The sequence below is a fragment of the Conger conger genome, chromosome 9, assembly GCF_963514075.1.
Source record: "Conger conger chromosome 9, fConCon1.1, whole genome shotgun sequence".
Classification (NCBI taxonomy): domain Eukaryota; kingdom Metazoa; phylum Chordata; class Actinopteri; order Anguilliformes; family Congridae; genus Conger; species Conger conger.
The window spans coordinates 19321595-19342390 of record NC_083768.1 but is presented as its reverse complement, the minus strand read 5'-3'; the positions used below and the strand labels follow the sequence as shown (position 1 = coordinate 19342390).

Genomic DNA, 20796 nt, shown 5'->3' with positions numbered 1-20796 from the left:
ATGATCAAATGCTTATATTTTGCTTATACCAAAGTACTTCCAAAGGGTATTAGATTGTATTGACCCCAAGTTATATATTTTCACATCATTTCCATGTGAAATTCTTTTCATCATTTCAAGCTGCAAAGCGCTTCAGCTCCAAATGCCACAGCAGCTCACATTGTGTCTGGACTGACTGACAGCTGTACAGATTGACCTGAGGTTTGCAGGTGAGAGTGCTTTTGTGCTATTAACAGACACAGTGCCTATCCACCTGGGACTCACAGTGGAACAGTACAGAGGCAGTCCCTGTTGGGTAAATCCCATTCTCTAAGCACTGTATCATGCATATGAACTACACTAACAATCGTAAGCTCATCACACAGTGCCATTGTCCAGGCATGGGACATGGGTGTGACTAACAATTATTGTGGCTGTAATTATCAGGTTCTCCACCAGATGTGCGAAGCACTACAACTTCCATGAACAGTTATTCATTGGGTGCCACCTGTTACTATGTTTAACTTAAATCCAGCAGAAAGAATTCACAGCAGCATAATCTAAAGCAATATAAATCAAGCTTTTATTTACAGTTAATTCGCATCAATACAGTATGCAGGGGAAATATATTTGTGGTGAGATGTATCACAGTGCATTTCATGCAAACGTTTGAGTGAAAACCTCTTTGTCATGAGGGACAGTTTTTAACTTACCCAAATGCAGCATCAACAAATATTTATTGGCTAGAACATAAAGCTATATTGTTTTTTTCTAGAAATTAGATGGTGCTCGTTGCACCACTGCAGTGGTACAAATGGCAGTGAAGACTGGCAGCATGTAGTATCACCATATAAATTGACTCATATTGTTTGCATTGCTATGCTCAATTTTATTTGTGCTGCCAGTACATAATGCATTCAAATACAAAGCTAAGCTGGAACTTTCAAAAATGAAAGATACTTCAGTCTCCAACTGCAAAGCACAAATACAGTCTAAAAATACAAGTGATAAAAACAAGCTGTTCATATCCTCCACACCTATTTGAGCCTATTTTACCTTTTGTCAGCTGTACATTATCAAAAAGATATTTGGTCATTCATTCACTTTTACAATATCCTTTTTTAAACAAGTGTATTTCAAGGGATCTCCTCTCTATGCACTTAGCTGCCGCATATTGTGTTTACAATAATTAAGGCTTTAAAATACGACCTCTATAAATAGAAATATACACATAAGGAAATGTATGTGCATTAAAAAGAATTTGATGATTTGAATACATTGCAAAAGTTTAAAAAATCCAGCTGTGCTATTAAAATATATTTTTAGACACAGTGCAAATGGGCAAGCAATTCAAATGGGCAAGCAATTCCTGAGCTGTAATTACACATGGAATGCCACAATGTCTTCGCCTAAGCCTGCAACTTTAAAAATGGGCACTGAGTGCTGCCTACTCTTCATCAGCATCGTCATCCTCGCATGTTAACAGAGCGAACCTGTTGACCACACCTTGGGCACGTGGGGCTCTGCCCCGCTTATTTGGCCTCCGTCCTCTTCTCTTCTTTGTGGAGGAGGGGGCAAAGAAGTCAGCACCCACAGAGTGCCACATTGCCCCTTGGATGGCGCTGTAGAGCTGTGCAGGAAAGGGGGCTCCCGTCAGCAGAACCTCTGGGGTACTGCCCCCCTTCATCTCCTTCACGGCACCGTGCACAAATGTCCCACCGTACAGCCTGTCCCAAGAGAGACACGAAAGTCTGCATGACCCAGGCACAAGCTAATTCACCACTTAACTAAGAGCCTTTCACTCAGAAGACCTGAACTGCTCATGATTGGGAGTGTCAACAATAGGGGGTTAGATCATTGCAGTGATCATGTGAATAGCTAATACAACTTCATGGGACAACACTCCTGGAATTCTAGGATTTGTGTAATTAATGATTCACTGACATTATTCGTGAAAGTATCTGGTAAGAAAATAAAAAACAAGCCATACTTGTTTTTGACAATTTGAGCATTCATGTTTATCCTGACTACTTCTCCTGGAATATTGTTTTATCTGAAAGGGTAAACAGCCCTTTGTGAGAAAGGGCACAGTCAGGCATACTGTACCAGGCACACTCTGGCTCTGGAAGTGGACAGCAGAGCAGCTGGTTCAGGTAGATGCTCATCCACAGGCAGGACTGCCACTGGCTGTAAGCATGAGCCACGTCCAAATCAGGCCCTCTCCTCTCATTCGCTCTGACCCGTAGCCTGCCCAGCCTATCACAGACTGCCCTCACTCCTGGATACCCAGCCGCTGGCCCTAGAGGGAGAGAGTTGTGTCGACTGTTACCGATGATGTAACACCACCCGTCTGGGCATCAGTGACTGTCATTAGTATCAGTGACTGACATCAGTTCAGATGAGCCGCTGAGCTTCCTACAGACATAACTCTTCCGATGCTACACTGAGAGAGACCAGGAAAAAGGCAAAGAATGAACCGCTTGGGAGTCATGGTATTCCACTGGGTACATTATTTCCACACAACCCTGAGGAATGTGTGCTCCAGTATGGATAGTTCAATGTACATCCTCGTACATAGAGCAGAGTAGGTACCCACCTATAGATCATGTGCTGCACATCTCAGTGTAGATGGGACTACAATGTGTTCCCAACTACAGATGACTGAAAGTGTTTACTAGTTGCCACCAATAACATGTAGATCTTAGCAGTTTCACCAGATATCCCATGCATAAGGCAGATAGTAAGTGCTAGCATAGCACACAGACAGTATGCCAAAGAATGTGCATGCTGTACCTCTCTGGCTGCCTCCAAGTCTGCAGAGTTCTCCATACACAATGCCCAGCAGCAGAGCCTGGACCATCTGCAGGTTAGGTTTAGGCTCAGAGCTGGTTATCCAGTAGCAGGTAACACACACAGGTAAGCTGAGGTGAGGAGGGAGAGCTGTGGCAATGAACTCGTCTACTCCCAGAGTCTCCAGGAGAACCTGGAGTCGGACAGGTAAAGGCACCTACAAAACAAGTGAGTACATGAAACATAGTCAAGGAAACAGTGGTGAACACATGGACTGGGAGTTTGGCTGTAATGGAAGCTCATGAAATTTCTCCACCATTCATCAATGACCTAATCTGAGATGTTTGGTGTAAATTAATACAGTTAAAACACCTTTGGCATCATATTTAGATTAAGTGAGTCAATGCCCCGTTACTGAGCACTGCATGGGAAAAAAGACCTTGAGAGGTTCAGAGGTAAATGAGATAAACACAAATAATATTTTCATTTGTCTCTAGTCTAATTCTCACATTGCAACTGTATGAATGTTCCTTTGTAATTGGCAAAGATGTGCAGTCAAGCTTAATCTGAACCAAATGCTCCCTAAAGGCCCCACTGAGTACTTTATGAAGAAAAAGCTTCACTGACACCATGACTTAGCTTAGCTACCTCATTCAGTTTGTCCAGAGACAGCTGTTGGATGCCTCTTGGGAGAACAGCCTGTACAGGGGATCCCCTCAAGTTGAGACCGTGCCTGTCAAACTCCTGCACGCGGTAGAGCGGGCTGCCCTCAGTTGGGTTAGTGGACTTTCTCTGCTTGCTGCCGTGCCCTTGGAGAAGCTTCCTATTCCCATCCAGAAGCAGCCCGTAGAGGACCTGGCGGATTGGCAGGGAGGTTGTGTGGCTGCTGGGAAGCCGGCAGTTCTCCACCTGCACTATCAGCAAGCTCCTCTGCAGCACCAGGACGTTGAGGATGAAGGAGGGCAAGCGGCCGCTGGTCAGTCCAGCCAGGAGCCATTCCGGCAAGTGTCTCACAGGCTCTGGGAGGTTGGTCACCGCAGCTCCGTGTGTGAAGTACCGCGCCAGGTTACTGTGGGACAGTTTGTACTCCTGCACCCCGGAGGACAGCAGGTCCCGGTTGATACTGGGATCACTATTCCCGAGAATCTGAAGAACTGCGTCCATCGCTTTCTGCGGCCCAGAGAACTGGGACAGCCAATGGAGCAGGCCATCGATGCGGGCGTGTGTCCTGCTGTGTGCAGGCTGGGCCACTTGGGAGAAGACAACCCGGCTGAAAAACTTATCCATGGACCCTGGGCTGGTGTAGTCATTGCCAGCCATCACCGCAAAGAGAGGGAGCAGCTCTTTGTTCATGTGATGGAAGCGGGAGCAAAACTTGTTGATGGAGAAATGTGAGGCTGGAATGTACCTCTCCGAGGTCTTCTGGCACATACCAACGTTTTGCCACTGAAAGAATGCAAAGGGGAGGTAGCCACCCTTCAAATCGAAGATATAGAAGTCGCTGTCCATGGTTAGCACTGCACAGTTCCACTGGTTGGCCAAGCAGGCAATCTCCCAATCAGCCTCAGCTACACACTGGATGAAGGGGACATGAAGGCTGTACAGCACCTGTTTGAACACCTGTCTGGTGAGGAGCGGTAAGATTGAACCGTGAGACCCCCTTGACAGAGCGTCAGCTTCTTTGATCTTTTTCTGGGCTCGCTGTACTAGCGTTGGAAATTTCTTGTTTGTGTAATCAATCCCCCCATCCAGCAAGACAAAGGGGCGTATGTTGCACATGGAAAGGGCCTCAAAGAATTGTTGGATGAGGTTGGCGAAGGATTCATAGTCTCCCCCGTGCTGCTGGTCCAAGCCTGAGGTGAAGTACAATCTGAAGAACAAGCTGCATCCATCAATTACAAGTGTGGTGTTTCTTAACTTCAGGTCCTTAAAGAACTGCTTGCCGTTTTCTTCAATGTAACTCGTGAGTCCATGAACACCCATGGTTTCTGAAATTCAAGAAATGATCACAGTTGGCAAGGTAATTAGTCTCCACCAGCAACTAACATTTCTTCTTCATAGCTTCAGACACTATAAAATCGACTACAATACAAAATATTGGAAGCAAATAAGACTAAGGCTTTCATAATAAAATATTTTTTACTACGATACTGTATATTAACCTAGATATTATGGAGTCTGCTAAGGCGCGACTTTTTAAAGTACAGTATAGCAATGTTATGACGTCCCGAAAGATCTATTGGTATATGCATACCTTTTACTGACCAAATTGAACGATGTGAATTTAAAATAAATGAACAGCCACGGCATCATTTACATAAAAGCAAAGTGAGCGCTAAAGCTAATGCAGCCAACTTAAAAAGACGAAGAATAGTAACAGGCAAAACGTTAGCTATCAACATTAAGAAATGGAAACAACTGGTCTTACCCTGTATTCAGAACGCAGAGGTGCTACTATCTAAATAAGTTACACGCCTTCAGAACATATTAGTTACTGTTTTCGCCGTATTTTAACAACATAACTGTTCATATTTACTCCTGTTATTTGCCCGCAGTTTCCTTATGGCACTGCCAAAGCACACCCTCCGATTTTGGATCATTCGCTTCCGACGGGGCGCACTGAAACCTGGGAAATGTAGTCCTGAATCGAAAGGAGGCGCGTCGTCGTTTCAATTTTTCTCAGATCACTTTTGTGAAAATGTTGCAGTTGCCACAGTTAGACTTAATCGGAGGCGTTAGTGATCCACCCATTTAATTTGAAATAAAATCTTTCAATAAGATCTCAGTCCAAAAAGAGAACAGGTCTATTACATGTCTAATGTCAACAAGAATAAAGACCTCAACCCCATTTTCAACCCATCTTGCAATATCTTGCATGCAGGTAAATGGATCTTAATGATTGACAAGTACTAAGAAACCAAATCATTCACTGTAGACATTATGGAAGACATTAGACAAAGATAACTGAGATTTACAAGAAACCTTCATGTCACAGTTATGACAGGAGTGACTTAGCTGTAAACACCTATTAAACCACTTTGGCAATCCTTTGTTTGTCTGGATTTCACAAGCCCTCAGCACATTTCATTCTCCTTGGGAAGTTGTGAAAACCATTTTTTAAAACGACCATTTTGTTTTGCAATCCAAAACAGGCACAACTCTACTGCAAGTGAGAATAAACAGGAAGTCAGACAATCAGATGAAACATTATTTATAGATAGACATACTAAGGAAGTGACTACTCAGGAACAAGAAGACTTAAAATGATGGGCAGCTTTGGCTAAAAATGCATGCAGGTGCCATTATGTTTTTGTAACAATTTATAGCTTGAATGCTCTGAGTTGCATTCAAATCCAGTGCCTCCTCTGAAAAATGAACCCTTGAACTTTGAGCATCAAAACCAATTATCTATACACCATGCTGTACTGCAGCACAGAAAATAAGACATTAATTAGACCCTCAGAGATATGAACTCTTGAGAGCAATATAGGTCATTCATAAATCTGAAGTTAGTGTTCACACTCATCTCTGCTGCCTTCTCTGTGAATCTGTGAAAGTTTAGAGAAGCACTTGGTCTCCCTTAAAATATGTCAAGCTGCTAGAAAGAGGGAACACTTAATTAAAAATGGAAATTAAATACATATGTATGGTTGGTCTTGAATAGGTAATAGAATGGTAACAATTGCAAACTCCCTTCATCCATACAATGCTTTTCCTTATACGTTATGAGATTTAAAATTAGTACATTTTTTCTTATTTGAAGCAAAGTGAGTAAATATTCTCATCAGACAAGATTTCAGTGAGTTCCCAGACTCTAGACTGCATTCCAGATAATGTAACTGATAAGTGAAAATTATTCCTAATATACTGAGCACTGATAAGTGAAAATTATTCCTAATATACTGAGCACTAAACGGAAATAATCTGGTGCAGAGGAAGTTTGTGTGGAGGGACTGTTTATAACCCCCACCCCCAGTTTATAATCCCACGTGACCCTGGCCAGCAATCTTCCTGCAGACACCAGTCTAAGAGTTATGAGGCCTCCTAGTGGCGACATTGACAAATAGGCAATAAACTGAAAGAGTGAGAAAAAATATGGTTCAGGCTTGGAGAGGGAAAGGAAGGCAGTATCCATTTCTGTATCTTATGCCAACTTTGGCTGTTAATTTAATTAACCCAATCTGATAAATTTCATAATATGTCGGTGAATGACAGTTTGAAGACGTGTCCCTTTATGGAACTTGCTTTGGCCTAATCTATGAGTGAACTAATTGTATGTGGTGTGTGGTGTGTGTGGTGTGCACTGTTAAATCATCTATACACATTGGCCATACACTCTCCCCTGCTTCATATGTGATTAATAAATTCGGCAAGAGTGCCCCCTGGTGTGAATATTTTTCGCTAATTTCCATCTTCCCATCTATACTTTTCTAGACACAATTGCATTACACAAGTGCGCTACATCACCTAATTTCACTAATTATTTTACCAGCTTGGTTCAGATAATAAGCTAATTAGTGAAATCAGGTGGTGTAGCACATGGCTAAAGCAAATGCCGATGTGGAGTTGAATAGCACAGGTCTAGACTGTAGAGCGGGGGTATCAAATGCCAGTCTTGAAGGACCGCAGTGTCTGCTGGTTTTTGGTGTGTTTCAGCACAAGTGATCAATTAGCTACAGTCCACACACCTTGTTCTCAAGGCCTTAATTCACCCCAGCCCGACAGGACTGGAGTTTGACACACCTACTGCAGAGGATGATAACAGCATTGCTCTGTAGAATTTACAGATATTCCTCAATGGTCCCCACTGCTCTATTTCACAGTCTGGCTTACACCGACATCTCATAAATCCCACAAAGGTGCTGAGCCACTCACAAAATAACATTTGTAGATTATTTTAAAGCCTGGATAATGGCTAGAAATGATGTCTCCGCTAAATTCAACTGTAGTAAGCTGATATTTTAGTACCATCTGAGTGTCATTTTAAAGTATGTTCTATTGTCACTTGTTGTAGCTGTTGCCCTCCAATGACCCCTCTGCCATGCAAGTTACCACAATAGCCTTTTTAGTGGGGTGAAAAATTACAAAAACTCCTTACATATTCTCCTTATACTGTATGTAATTAGCTTGTTCTGAATAACAGACACCGAACAAAGGCCAGTTCTCTTTTGAGACATTTTATTTTGTTATCTTTGCATTTAGAGCACTGTGCGTTTTCTGGTAATGTATTTCATTATTACTCGTAGTGATTCCTTTTTTTTTTTTTTTTTATACAATTTTTTTTTTCTTTCCTCCAACAAGGCCTTTCTTGTCAGTGGAAAGGACCAGTCCGCTAGGGAAGGGGGGGTGGCGGTGGTGGGGGGGGGGCGGGTGTGATGGGGGTCCCCCGACACACAGGGTGCTGGGTATCTCCACAAAACCAACAAACAAGCAGGAGGACAAAGGCACATCTCACAATGTGCTTCTGAAAAGAACAAAAGAGCATATTTACTCATACCTAACAAGAAATCCAATTCCATATTCCATTCTTTTAAATTAAATATCATATATTTGGGACAGATACTTAAATTGACATTTTGTCCCTTAAAAAAAACAAAACAAAAAAAAACCCATTTCATAATCACATTTATATTCATTCTGAGAGAGCAGTTTTCCCATCAGGTACTGCATTAGAAACCAATGAAATGACACACAGCCAATGTTTGAAAAAATACTTGTAGAGATTATGCTGTTATTACAGTGGATGTCCAGTTTACTTTTCTGATCTAAGGGTCCAATTAATTTTGTTAAATGTTGCAAGGTTAGGATTGAATCTGTGGCTATTTGTGGTTGAGTAAATACAATGCTCATGTCGGCGGTAACATGTCTGCTTAAATAACAAGCTGAGACAGACTAACAGCCTGCAATTTGTTATTAAACAGAAAATTCTGGGGATAGGTGGCAAAACAGACGAACAAAAGCTTACACGAAATTAAATATCAAACCAAATATCAAACGAACGAACAGAATATGCTACACAGACTGGGTCGTCCAATCATGCGTGACTTCCAGGTGAAGTGGACTGCGGGGGGGGGGGGGGGGGGGAGAGAGAAAGGGCAGGGTGTAGCGGGGGGCGGGGCAGACCCAGCGAGGGCCCTCCTCCAGCTGGCTGCAGTGGGCGTGTCGAGGTACTCCCTCCTTCCGTATTTCAGCTGGGGGCTGGGCGTGTCTGCAGCAGGGGAGCAGGTGGCTTTGGGGAAAGGGAGAGGGGAAGGGGGTGCAGGGGCGACTCAGGGGACTGGAGGGAGGGGGAGTCCTGAGTTTCGGGGCGGAAGGCAACAGCCAGAGTGCCCAGGGGCTTGGGGGTCAGGTCCTGACCCTGGCGGACTGGTGGTGGAGGCAGTAGGCCAATGGGGGAGAGCTCCAGGCTGCCCACGGAGATGCCTGAGTCGGTGCTCTGGCTGCGGGCACTGGTGGAGCTGGGGTCCTCGGGGGGCTCTTCTTCCTCTTCCTCCTGCAGCCACTGCAGCTCTGCCTCCGACAGTGGGAACGACCGGCGCTCCCATGGCAACGCCGCCTGACACAGAAACACAGCTCTGTGCACTGCCTGCGTATGAAGATGTGCGAAACATGAAAACATGTACCGAGCACGTTGACCTCAGCTCTCAGCCAGAACAGTAAAGGCATTATAAAACAGAGATTAGACAGTCATGACATCTTATTAACTACTAGAAAAGAAAGAGCAACTCAACCAATCAAGGAATATGTTGGTAACATCCAATAGAATAAGGCTAATAATAATTTGTGGATTGCATCCTGTTGATCTCCATTGGGAGCCAGAAAGTAGACCTAAGAAATTACAATTTGTCTATTGGATATTAACATTCTTTGATTAGTTGAGTTCCTCTTTGTTTTCTACCAGTAAGGCGATGTCATGACTATCTTATCAGCGCTTTATTTAATCGATTTAATTTCATTTTGAGGGCGACATGGCTCAGGCAGTAAGAGCAGTCGTCTGGCAGTTGGAGGGCTGCCGGTTCGATCCCCCGCCCGGGCTGTGTCGAAGTGTCCCTGAGCAAGACACCTAACCCCCAGATGCTCCTGACGAGCTGGTCGGCGCCTTGCATGGCAACCAATCGCCGTGGGTGTGTGAGTGTGTGTATGAATGGGTGAATGGAGAAGCATCAATTGTACAGCGCTTTGGATAAAGGCGCTATATAAATGCCAACCATTTACCATTTTGTCATTCAGAATTCAGAATTCGGGACAGTTAAATATGAATTTTTCCACGGACCCTTTGGCACCGTTTCTCAGACCGACGCTCGAGTGGACCCGGGCAGCTCTAATGCAAAGACAGCACTGCGGTCTCCTACAGAGAGCGCACAGAGAAACGCAGAAGCGGTCTGAACGCTTGGCTCTTACACCAGCACAGCGCTATAAGCAGCTCCCTTCCTCACCAGCTGCTCTTCCTCCAGAGCGAAGGAGGAGGGCTCCTCCGCAGGCCCGGGGGTGCCGGGGGTCTCCTGCGGACTGGGAGGCCACGATCCGCAGTCTGAAGGCAAACAGGGCCTGGGCTCGGGGGAGGGCGGCTGCTCAGGGGTCCGGGGACCCAGCTTCCCGTCACCGCGATAGGAGGACCTGGGAGAGAGTGGATGTCATCGATTCCACCATGGCCGAAAGCAAGCATGTATGGGGCTTTTTTTTTCTGATTTCCCCCCCATTTGGCTAATTGTACCCCCATATTTTCAATCCCCCATGTACTGTTGAGGAAACACTGCTACAACCCTGCCCCCCAGGGGCTGGAAGGAGAACGACACGCCGCGTCGTCTCAAGGCCTGGACCGTGATTCCGGGGCGATCAGGGGTTTACAGTATTTATGGGTTTGCACGTTTGCATTGTCTTGTAAAATGTATAGACATATCTGTAAATATAATATTTGCTTGTGGAACAGCAGGGCATAGATATCGTAGTTTGTGTATGCCTGAAACGGTACACGCCCAGAATATGTGTGTGTGTGTGTGTGTGTGTGTGTGTGGATGTGTATGTGTGTGTGTGTACGTGTGTGTGTACGTGTGTGTGCGTGTGTGTGCGTGTGTGTGTGTATGTGTGCATGTGTGTGTGCATGTATGTGTGTGTGTGTGTGCATGTGTGTGTGTGTGTGTGTATGTGTGTGTGTGTATGTGTATGTGTGTGTACCTGCCCCTACGCCGACGCTGTGCCCAGCTTCCCCATCGACTTCTCTCCCTCCGCTCACACTGTGTGTGACGGCACAGGAAAGCAGCGTCCGAAAGATCTTCCACCTGGGACACACACATACAAACCGAACAGAGAAGCATTCGCAAACGCGTAAGTACGTGTACGCACACGCAGGCACGTACACACAAAGCAACATAGAAAAGCATTCACAAAAAACATGCACAAGTTTGTGTACACATGCGGGCACATATACACAAACCAACACAGAAAAGCATTCACAAAAACACACACAAGTATGCGCACACACACACGCAGGCATGTACACACAAACCAACACCAAAATGCATTCAGAAATACACGCGCACCATGGAACTGGAGAGGGGAGGGGAAGCCTACTGCACACGTTGAGTGGGAAGGGCTTGCTGCCCATTGAATTCAATGTAGAAAACTAAGGTGATTTGACAGCCAATGAAAATCCCATCAGTCCCACCTCCTCTTCTTCCTGCTCTTTCTCCTGCACTGCAGTGGCCCTCTGCTCCTCCTCAGGGGGATCAGGGCTGGGGGCCTCCTGGCCAGCAGGGGTCGCAGACGGAGACTCCAGCTGCCTCCAGCTACGAGAGAGGGAGTACAACTGTCGAAATGGCCAAGATAACACATTTGTATAATGTACTAAGTGTGCGGCCATCGTGTCTGCAGAGACTGTGTCTCTTACGTACCAGTGAGTGTGTGTGTGTGTGTGTGTGTGTGTGTGTGTGTGTGTGTATGGTCTGTCTATATATACACACGTGTGTGTGTGTGTGTGTGTGTGTGTCTGGCTAACCTGGGAGTTAGGATCTCTTTGTACTGCAGTTTCTGTACTCTGGCCCCACCCCCTAGACCAGCCAAGCCCAGAGGCATCACCAGATTATCAATGTCAAAAGAGCTCTCCCCTCGCCTCCGGCGTGTGGGCTGAGAGAGAGAGAGAGAGAGAGAGAGAGAGAGAGAGAGAGAGAGAGAGAGACTATTAAATGGTTTTGAACAATGTGACCAGCAAAATCATACAAAATCACTGCTAATATATAAAAGGTAAACTGTGTATTGAAGGGCTCTTAACGCAGCATTGCATTATTCTAAAGTGTGTAGCTGTATTTCCATACACCTCCAAAGCCTGCAGGCCTGAGAGCACTCTGTGCAAAGAGAGGAGAGCCCTGGGAGGACGATCCCGCCAGACCTCCGCTGTGTCTACTCCTCCACCCGGAAAGCAGGCTCACCTGTGTGGGGGTGTCGGGCGTAGGTGGGGTGGCAGGTCGGAGGGGGAGGTCTGAGGGACACGTCCGGTGGGAGAGGAACGCCAGATTGACCAGGCCTCTCTGGGACCGCTCGGCTGATCTGTCTGCAGAGGTGTGAGAGACGCAGACTGAGGGAATCGCTCGGCGTCACCGCAGACAAACTCTAACCAAACCGCCAAAAACACCAAAAACAAGAAGAAGGCGGAACAGCTTTGTCCGACAACGACAGCCCTAGCTCCGCTCCACACCACACCACACTGCGATAGGCCAGGACAGGGTTCTGCTCGTAGACTGTCGAGAATTACGGACCCAGTGCCTCTTACGTCACCCGCAGACTATCTATGGGCTTGTGAAAAGCCTGGGAAGTCAAGTTTACCAGCACCGCCATGTTGTAAAATTTGGAGCCAGAGACTGCGCAGTAGGGAAGCCACCACTGAGTGTGTCAGAGAGTGATGTAATCTTACCACAAAGTATGGCTGCATTGTCCTAATAACACAATAACTTAAAGAAAGTCTGCTCATGGTGAAAAAAAAAAGAAAACACAGATTCCGACTACATTTGCCACATGTACTGCAAGCCTTTTGCAACAATTTTTAAGTGCACATATAACACATTCGTTGTATGTATCAAACTAGAACCACAGTATGCGTGTGATCTACTCGAGTCACTGCAAGACCTGCTTATGTCCTTAATGCATATGCATATGCATATAATGGTGGATCGTGTAAACAAAGGGTGGAGATATAAGTGATTATGTATAAATATTAATGAATGATTACAGCCAAGCAACAATTAAGGCTGGGTATTTGTCACCGAAAATATTTACTAAATAATTGATTTAAATGCAAAGCAGTGGGAAGTGAGTGAAATAACTTGCTCAACCGGAGTGACAGTAAGTTGAAAAAAATCAGTGTTGCTGCTAGTAAATAATACGAGTAGTAAATGCAATGATATGCTGATTTGAATTGCTTTTGTCCATCGTGGAAAGAGCTTGTTTTTATTAGTTATCCTCCAAAACAATCACGGAGAAGAAACAGGGAATTACAGGGACTGCCAAAAAAGAGAAAATCACCTGCGACTTCTGTGACAAACACCCAGCCATACAAATAATTACTCTTGTAGGGTGAGATATAAAAGATGTATGGGTACCACCCACATGACGTTCCCGTTCTATCCTAGCAAAAAGCAAGCTCATTGCAACGTTACATCTTGCATTAATTCAAACTACACTAGCCACCACAGCTGGAATATGTACACATCTTGTCCTGCACTGGATACGCTTTTACGTGGAAATCACCACACGCAATGAAGATATTCACGTGTTTTAACTGCTCTGTTTAAGATCACTCTTGCAAAATGCGGTTGGTAGGCAGTCCCATTCGCTGATTGCGTAATGAGCTGTAACCTTCGTAAAGTAGACATACGCTCATCAAGCCGCATTTGGCACTGCGAGCTTTATGTACGTAAATCTGGCCCACTGTATTTTCACCGCAATTGTATCATTGACTTTACTTTGAAAACGGGCCTGAATGACCTACACTGGAGCCAACCGCAGTGGCGCTAGTGAGCACCGTCTCATGACCAGGAAATGAGCTTCAGAAAAGAAGGCCAGTTATGGCCGGTTTTGGCCACTTCGGTGTCAGTGACCGGGGCCCAGCAGTACCGTGGGTAGGGACGAGGTGGCCGTGGGGCAGGGGGGTGCAGGCTGGCCTTCTCTTCAGCCTGCCGGGCTTTTGGGAGCCCTGGCCCCGCCTGGCCAGCCAGGAGGGTGGAGGAGGCATTCCAGCAGGCCGCGCGGGTTTGTGGCAGCGGGGGCCGGCCCGTGGTGGTACTCCACACCGCAGCGCCAGGGGCACGTCTGTCCACACACACACGCACACGCACGCACACGCACACACACGCGCACACACGCGCACACACACGCACACACACACAAAAACACAATGTTCAGACACATGTCCGCATATTGGTCCGCATGTCCGCAAACATCGCTCTCTGTAAACAGCTCAGTGCTGTTGACTATGTTAAACAACCAGACCTTCAGGACAAAGGACTGAACACAAAGACTCATATCAGCATGTCTCAGATTACATATCCACAAATGTCAATTGCTCCCGATGAGCTGGTTGGTGCCTTGCATGGCAGCCAGTCGCCGTTGGTGTGGGTGTGAAAATGGACGAATGAGAGCCATCCATTTTAAAGCACTTTGGATAAAAGTGCAAAATAAATGCAGTCCATTTACCATGGTTTTCACCTGACTGAAACCCGCACCCTTCAAGAACTTAAAAAAAAAAACTAAGAAACATTGATTAATTTTGAAAAAGGCATTATCTTGACCATGATCAGAGGACCTTCGTCAGATAGATTACATTACATCACAATAATGGCATTTGGCAGATGCTCTTATCCAGAGAGACGTACAGTTGATTAGACTAAGCAGGAGACGATCCTCCCCTGGAGCAATGCAGGGATAAGGGCCTTGCTCAAGAGCCCAACGGCTGTGCGGATCTTATTGTGGCTACACCGGGATTAGAACCACCAACCCTGCGTGTCGCAGTCATTTACCTTAACCACTATGCTACAGGCCGCCCCAGATAGCCTGAGGCTAACAGAGGCATCCACCCTTCCTCCACACAGCACTCACCGGGGGGAAAGGACAGGACAGGGTGCAGACAGAGGTCCAGCTGGGCCCACTGTACCCATGGCGCTGCCCCTTTCTGAGCAGGACAGCGGGGAGGGCTATCTGCACACAGCACGCAGACTGCTGGGGGTGTACACCAGCACTGCACACTGACAGCCTGGGAGAGGGAAAGAGAAAGGGGGGAAAAAAAACCTGACTGCTGTGGAACAGGCAGCTAGCCCTGCATGTAGCATCACTAGTGGTGAGGGCAGTATGGATACACGGTTTAGCTGGACTCATAACAATATCCTTGGGCTACAAATTCTCTCTGCTGACAGAATTTAAAGGGTAAGGAACTTCACCAAAATTGTACAGTACATGTCCAACTGCATTATGTAACGCAAGGGAGACCGACCCGGTCCTGAAGACTTGTTTTCCAAATAAAATCATGAACTGATTAGAACTCAGGAGACCACGTGAGGTCAGATAGCTGCATGATGATCTGCTTTAATCGATGGGATAAGTGCCGAGTCAACGAAAGGACAGCTGTCCAGCACCAGGATGGAGTACCACTGACTTAAGGCAACAAACTGCCATGGTGCTGTTATAACTGCAGATGTTTCCGGATGCTTCTGGCTCGGTCACCTTTGCAGCGAGTGGCGCGGACGCCCCAAGGCGGATTAGCTTGCGACGGCGCTGTCGAAGCAGGGGGCGGACCCTGGCGGCCGAAGAGGGGGAGCCAGGAGGTTCGGGGGGCGGGTGGGGGGTCTCCTCCGCGGGCTTCTTCCTGAGGGCATTCTGGGACAGCTCGGAGGTGCTGGGAGGACCAGGGGAGAACCAGTGCAGTGACCACACAGAGCACTAGGTCAGTCACAGCATTACAGCACTTGCTATGGCGTCCGCAGGAATAAGGGCTTTGAGACTGTACGTAACATTGCTAAAATACAGAGAATACATTTCACTCCCTGTCCTGGGTTGCTCTGTACTGAACACAACTATGAAGCACAGGGTGTCCTTGATGCTAAATGACTAAGGCCTGATGAATCTCCACAGTGAAGAAAGATAAACAGGCCAGATCACAGCAGGGTTAGTTTCAGCCCAGTCAAATTCAGCAGTACATTCAAATGACGGTGAACAACCCAGGTATCAATTTCCTCAGCAGGGGCTAGAGAAGAGCATACCTGGCCAGAATGGTAGCTGTGTGTGTGTGTGTGTGTATATATATATGTGTGTGTGCACTTGTCCAAGAGTGCTCTGATTTTACTAACCTGCAGAGGGAGCTGTTGGCAGGTCGAGGGGGCCGGGATGCACGCAAGGGGGTCACTGGGAGGGGCAGGCTGCTGGTGGGCTGTAGCACACCCCTACCCTGATGAAGACAGATCAGAATTACAGCCACTGTTACCAGGGCAACCCTACATATACCGCAGAAATAGCAGCTGCAGCAAACAATACAGGCAAAATGTGCCGCTCTTTTAACCCCAGGGGCCTGATGCACTCACACCAAGCAACATACACTGTTCAGTAGTGTACAAGCAGGGTCATTCTCCCAGTCCTTCAACCACAATGCCTCACACACACATACATACGAACATAAAGACAAAGACTGCCAGACTGTGAATGGCATTATCTGTACGTCAGTCAGGTAGAGAGGTACCTTGCCCTGTCTCAGGTGGGTATACAGCTCCGTCAGGGCGCGGATTCGGTACTCCAGCTCCGACACCTGAGCCTGCAGCCAGACCCACCTGCTGCCCAGCCCTGCCCTGCATTTCGCCCACTGCCATTCAGTGCTGTTCTGGCTGGGCGAGGGAGAAAGCAGGAGTTAAACACGCCGTGGACTCATAAAAATCGCTTATTTCTCTCATCTTTTTGATTTTTTTTTCTATTTGGCTATTTTGCTCCTGGCTGCACCTATCGGAAGAGGCTAGGAAAAGTAGCAGGAAAACGAAACGAAGATGGGGAAATTAAGAAAGCGTGGTTTAGGCAAATGGAATGTCCTTTGAACATCAGCTCGAAACCACGTTGGTTACGGACCTGTTTGTGGATCCGCAAACAGGTCCACAAACAAATACTTCCGCAAAGCATGTGCTGATGTTTTCTTGCTGAAATGAAAGATGGGCAGTTCCTAGCTACTTCTAGCTCCTACAAGGAACAACTATCAGGTCGGAATGTCCTTAAAGATGGTGGACCTCTTTCGATTTCCGGGTCAGGAGTAAGTAAAAGAAAAGTGAGGAGAAAAAGAAGCAATTGGAAAGAGCATTCAGACAACTCCGTCTGCTTCCTCTGCTACTCAGAGTTCTCCTGGGAGGCAGGAGTGAAGTGAGCACATACTAATCCAACATTAGCACTGCTGATACAGAAGAACGGTACTGCAAACGTGAAACATCGGAGCATCTGGATATCTGTGGCTTTCCCCCAGAAAACCCAACAAAGAAAGCCCTAAGCGCAGTACTAACCGTGTGGCAGTCTCAGGAAGATGAACCCATATTAAAGAAACTAATCTAGCATCTGTGCCAAGCCTGACCCAGTATCTGTATTAAGGTTGAGGTCTTTTCCCAACAGTGTTTTCTCATCAGGTGCAATGCAGCTGGTCGTGAAGTGTTCAGCTTAGCAATTCAATAGAGGCTATTTTTGGCCTGCTTGGTAAGCCTCTTGCTCATCATCATATGACTTCGGCCCTGACCATCATCATCATCATGAAAATAACCATTGATAGTCATCATGCGTGGCCCTGAAAAGCCCATCTGCTTAGACATTATGTCTTGCTCAATGTGTTTACGAGCTGTTATTAGGCTATTACTTTACATAATGTCTATGGTAGAAGCATCAAATGCTCTACAGAGGGTGAGGGTTCCTCAAGACGCTAAATACCAAATCAATGCCAGAACTGGGACCTTGATTTGGATGTTTCAGATCCTAAGTGAAGGAAATGGGTTCCTTTTAGCACGGCCATTTTGTTTTGCTAAAACAAAATGGAATGTCTGGATAACATTAAATTTCCCCATTACATTGGTGCAAATGTTACCTTTTTTGAATGATACATGAAATATTTTGTGACCTGTTTGTAATAGTTTGTAATCGCAAACACCCTTGTGGTGATCAAAGCAAGAGTAAGCAAGCACTCAAAAGCAATGTAAATAAAATAATCAACAAATGCAGCAAAGGGTTTCCTTCACAAAAATATATAAAAAATGCTATTAAGCATCACAAAGGAGAGAGGGATAAAGGGACAACCCATTTTTCAAAACTGTTCCAAGCAATTCTCTCAATTCTTGTACTTCTGTAAAGTATTTTATGTAACAGTGAAGCTGCACTGAATTTACATAACGGAAAATGGAACTAGATACTTTGACAAGTACTGGGGGCACAATGATCTGGCTTTGGAATTGAAGCAGTTTATATGGCAGTTTATAACCGCAAAACTCCAGTACTGATGGTTAGCCTTTAGCAGGTATAGGGGGAATTGTCGAGGACCAGGGGCCCAGTGAATGTAAAAAAAACTGACTTCCTGTAGCAGTGAGAGTATGTTCAGGGATTATTAAAAAATATATGAAACACCACTGTGCTTCATTGTATATACCCAACTGCAGTGTAGCTGTATTCAGGGTATAGCTGAATATAACAAAACCACTGTTCTGCAACTAACCTGCATTGTGCAGGCAGGGCACATACACAAACCCAGAAAGATACCTATTGCAGAGGAAATTAGTTGCCATACATACACTCTGTAGACAAGTCTAGACATGTATATAGTAGGATATATCTGGAAGATTGAATCCTAACCCTGCAGGCTAAGATGAGTTTGATAGCTTCATAGCATGCAGGATAGATGCAGTTAACAACAAATATACTGTTAATGTGTGTGCAATACTCACATTGAGTTCTTCCGAGCTGGGATGGAGTCCCCATCTCTCTCCTCACCCTCACTCTCCCCTCCGGAGCTACTGGCGGTGTGGTCAGAGTCTAGCGCTCCCTCTGCTGTACGGAGGGCTTCACTGCAGCTCCTTGCCAGCCTGCTCAGTTCCCCAGAGCTGGGCATGTTCGGGGGCCTAGAGGCCTGCTGCAAGCGGGCCCGTCCTCCCTCCCTCCTCTGGTCCATGGCCCCCGCCAACCCCTGCAACTGCTGTACAACGTGCCTCTCCATCTGCTTTACCTGAACCACCTGCAGGCGGCGCCACAACCTCTCAGTACGCTCCTCCAGCTGTCCCTGCCTGTGCTGGGCCTGGCTGGCACCTGCTTCCAGCTCCTCGGCACTGAGGGTCTCCACCGGGACCCTCTCTGCACCCAGGGCTGTACCCTCAGCCGGGACCCCACAGACCCTGGTGGCCCCCTTGCTGGCATTGTTCTGGGTTAATTCCACACCATTTTGTTCCACAGTCTGTTCCTTAGGTGTTTGAATGCTATTATTTTGAACAATGCTATTGGTCTGTCTTTCTAGGCCTTTTCTGCCAATAGCACGGCTGCTGGCGAGACCGCACACTTGGGCACCAGACCCCGACTGCCCTTCTTGGCCGTCTGGGAGACCCTTATGGCCACCTAAAGGACGTGCCTGAGGAAGCACTGGATTGACAGTACTCCCGCCCGACGTGCCATCTGTGACGCCGTTCAAAGCAACACCACCGTTTCCTCTGTTATTGTATCCCAGTGTTGTAGCCACGAAAGAGCGGACCCTGTACAATCTTACGCGGCCCTTTGCAGTTCTGGGCGGCCGTCCATCCGTGCTATTAATATTATCCACACAGCTGTTTGTTACCGCACTTGGTGGACACACTGAGGCTTGTCTGATCGAGTTATCTGATCTGTCACAGCCGGGTACATACTCACGGCTGCTTCCCCGATGATGTCCATCTGTGGTGGGTGTTCGGTATCCGGGTTGCGGAGTATCTGTGTGGTTATAGTTTTTTAGTAATAAAACACTCTTACCCCCGGTGCTCCTGAGCGGAGAGTAACCCAACCTAGGACCACGAGCCCCAGAATCCGAGATGCCGCAGTGTGCTATTGTCGTTGTTCCTGCAAAACACACCCTCTTTGGCGCTCTGCTCATACTGCACCCCCGGCGCTTAGTGACAGTCGGATCAGGCTTCCGAGAGCCATTCTCAGCGGTTGCCGTTAACGAGCTTCCTTCGTTCTCGGCTGAGACGGACTCTCCGTTTGTATTCTTACTTGTGCCAGTATTACCCCGCTGTTGCCTGCTCACAGTCTTCCTCGACGCAGCGGCCATAAAACTGCTATGCCCGCCCCCGTGCTGGGAGCCGCTGGGTTTGTGATCAATATTAATGCTACCAGCTTCCTTCAGATGAACGTCTTGTCCATTAACTGCACCGAGGCAACCTAGCACGTATTCTCCCGAATCCGCACACCCCCTGTTCTCATCTGCATTATCCATATTGTTCACATCATGCCCGTCATTATTTTCCCCTTTTACGTCTGCATCGATGTAGGAAGTATTATTCCGATTGTTATACGCTTGGGCCTCGGCGACGCTGGTTTCTCTTTCAGAGCACTGCGCTAGAGTTGTGGTAGTAGCGGTAGCAGCCGCAGCGCAGGTTCCGTCACCGTTGACCAGCTCGCCGCAGCCTCCTCCCCCGCTGCCCAGTGTTCTGTGCAGTATCCCAGCAGCCCCACCTCCCACACCCGCTGCATTACCGCTCATTTTAGGCCAATTGAAATAATAATACATCCCCTTGTCGGCCCGTTGGCATGGCCAGGCAGCAGCAAAATTTAAACACTTTCGCCGCAGCGACCTTGCGTTCTCGGGTAGAGAGGCTGCTGACTAGCCCGTCACTGCCTCTCCCCTCCGTGTGGCAGTCAGCTTTCTCGTTTTACGCAATGCGCAGGCGCCAGACAATTGCCAACGCTCATATTGTATTTTGAAATAAACTTGAAATTTAGTAAGTTTCCTTAATTAAAAAAATAAAATGAATGAATAACCGTATAATTAACAACGTTTATGGAATAATCGTAAAG

The 20796-nt window shown here is 46.7% G+C and overlaps 2 protein-coding genes across 3 annotated transcripts; both read right to left on the bottom strand.

Moving 5' to 3' along the window:
* Positions 1-540: 540 nt before the first annotated feature.
* Positions 541-5754, bottom strand: aste1b (asteroid homolog 1b). The gene is made up of 5 exons (XM_061254941.1): positions 5198-5754; positions 3418-4757; positions 2773-2986; positions 2086-2278; positions 541-1706 (listed from the first exon to the last, which is right to left on the bottom strand). Exons 2-5 carry the CDS (start codon positions 4750-4752, stop codon positions 1427-1429), a joined length of 2022 nt encoding a protein of 673 aa, XP_061110925.1. The 5' UTR covers positions 4753-4757; positions 5198-5754; the 3' UTR covers positions 541-1426.
* A 2369-nt stretch (positions 5755-8123) lies between these two features.
* On the bottom strand, positions 8124-20643 carry LOC133137979 (KAT8 regulatory NSL complex subunit 1). 2 transcript variants are annotated; one of them, XM_061256409.1, is made up of 12 exons: positions 18705-20643; positions 16487-16628; positions 16101-16198; positions 15478-15649; positions 14857-15010; positions 13876-14070; positions 12195-12316; positions 11765-11892; positions 11435-11555; positions 10945-11048; positions 10206-10386; positions 8124-9355 (listed from the first exon to the last, which is right to left on the bottom strand). In XM_061256409.1, the coding sequence occupies exons 1-12, from the start codon at positions 20507-20509 to the stop codon at positions 8957-8959; spliced, it is 3621 nt and encodes a 1206-aa protein (XP_061112393.1). In that variant the 5' UTR covers positions 20510-20643; the 3' UTR covers positions 8124-8956. The 2 variants fall into 2 exon arrangements, with proteins under 2 accessions (XP_061112393.1, XP_061112394.1); XM_061256410.1 differs by having other exon boundaries at positions 8124-9325.
* Positions 20644-20796: the final 153 nt, after the last annotated feature.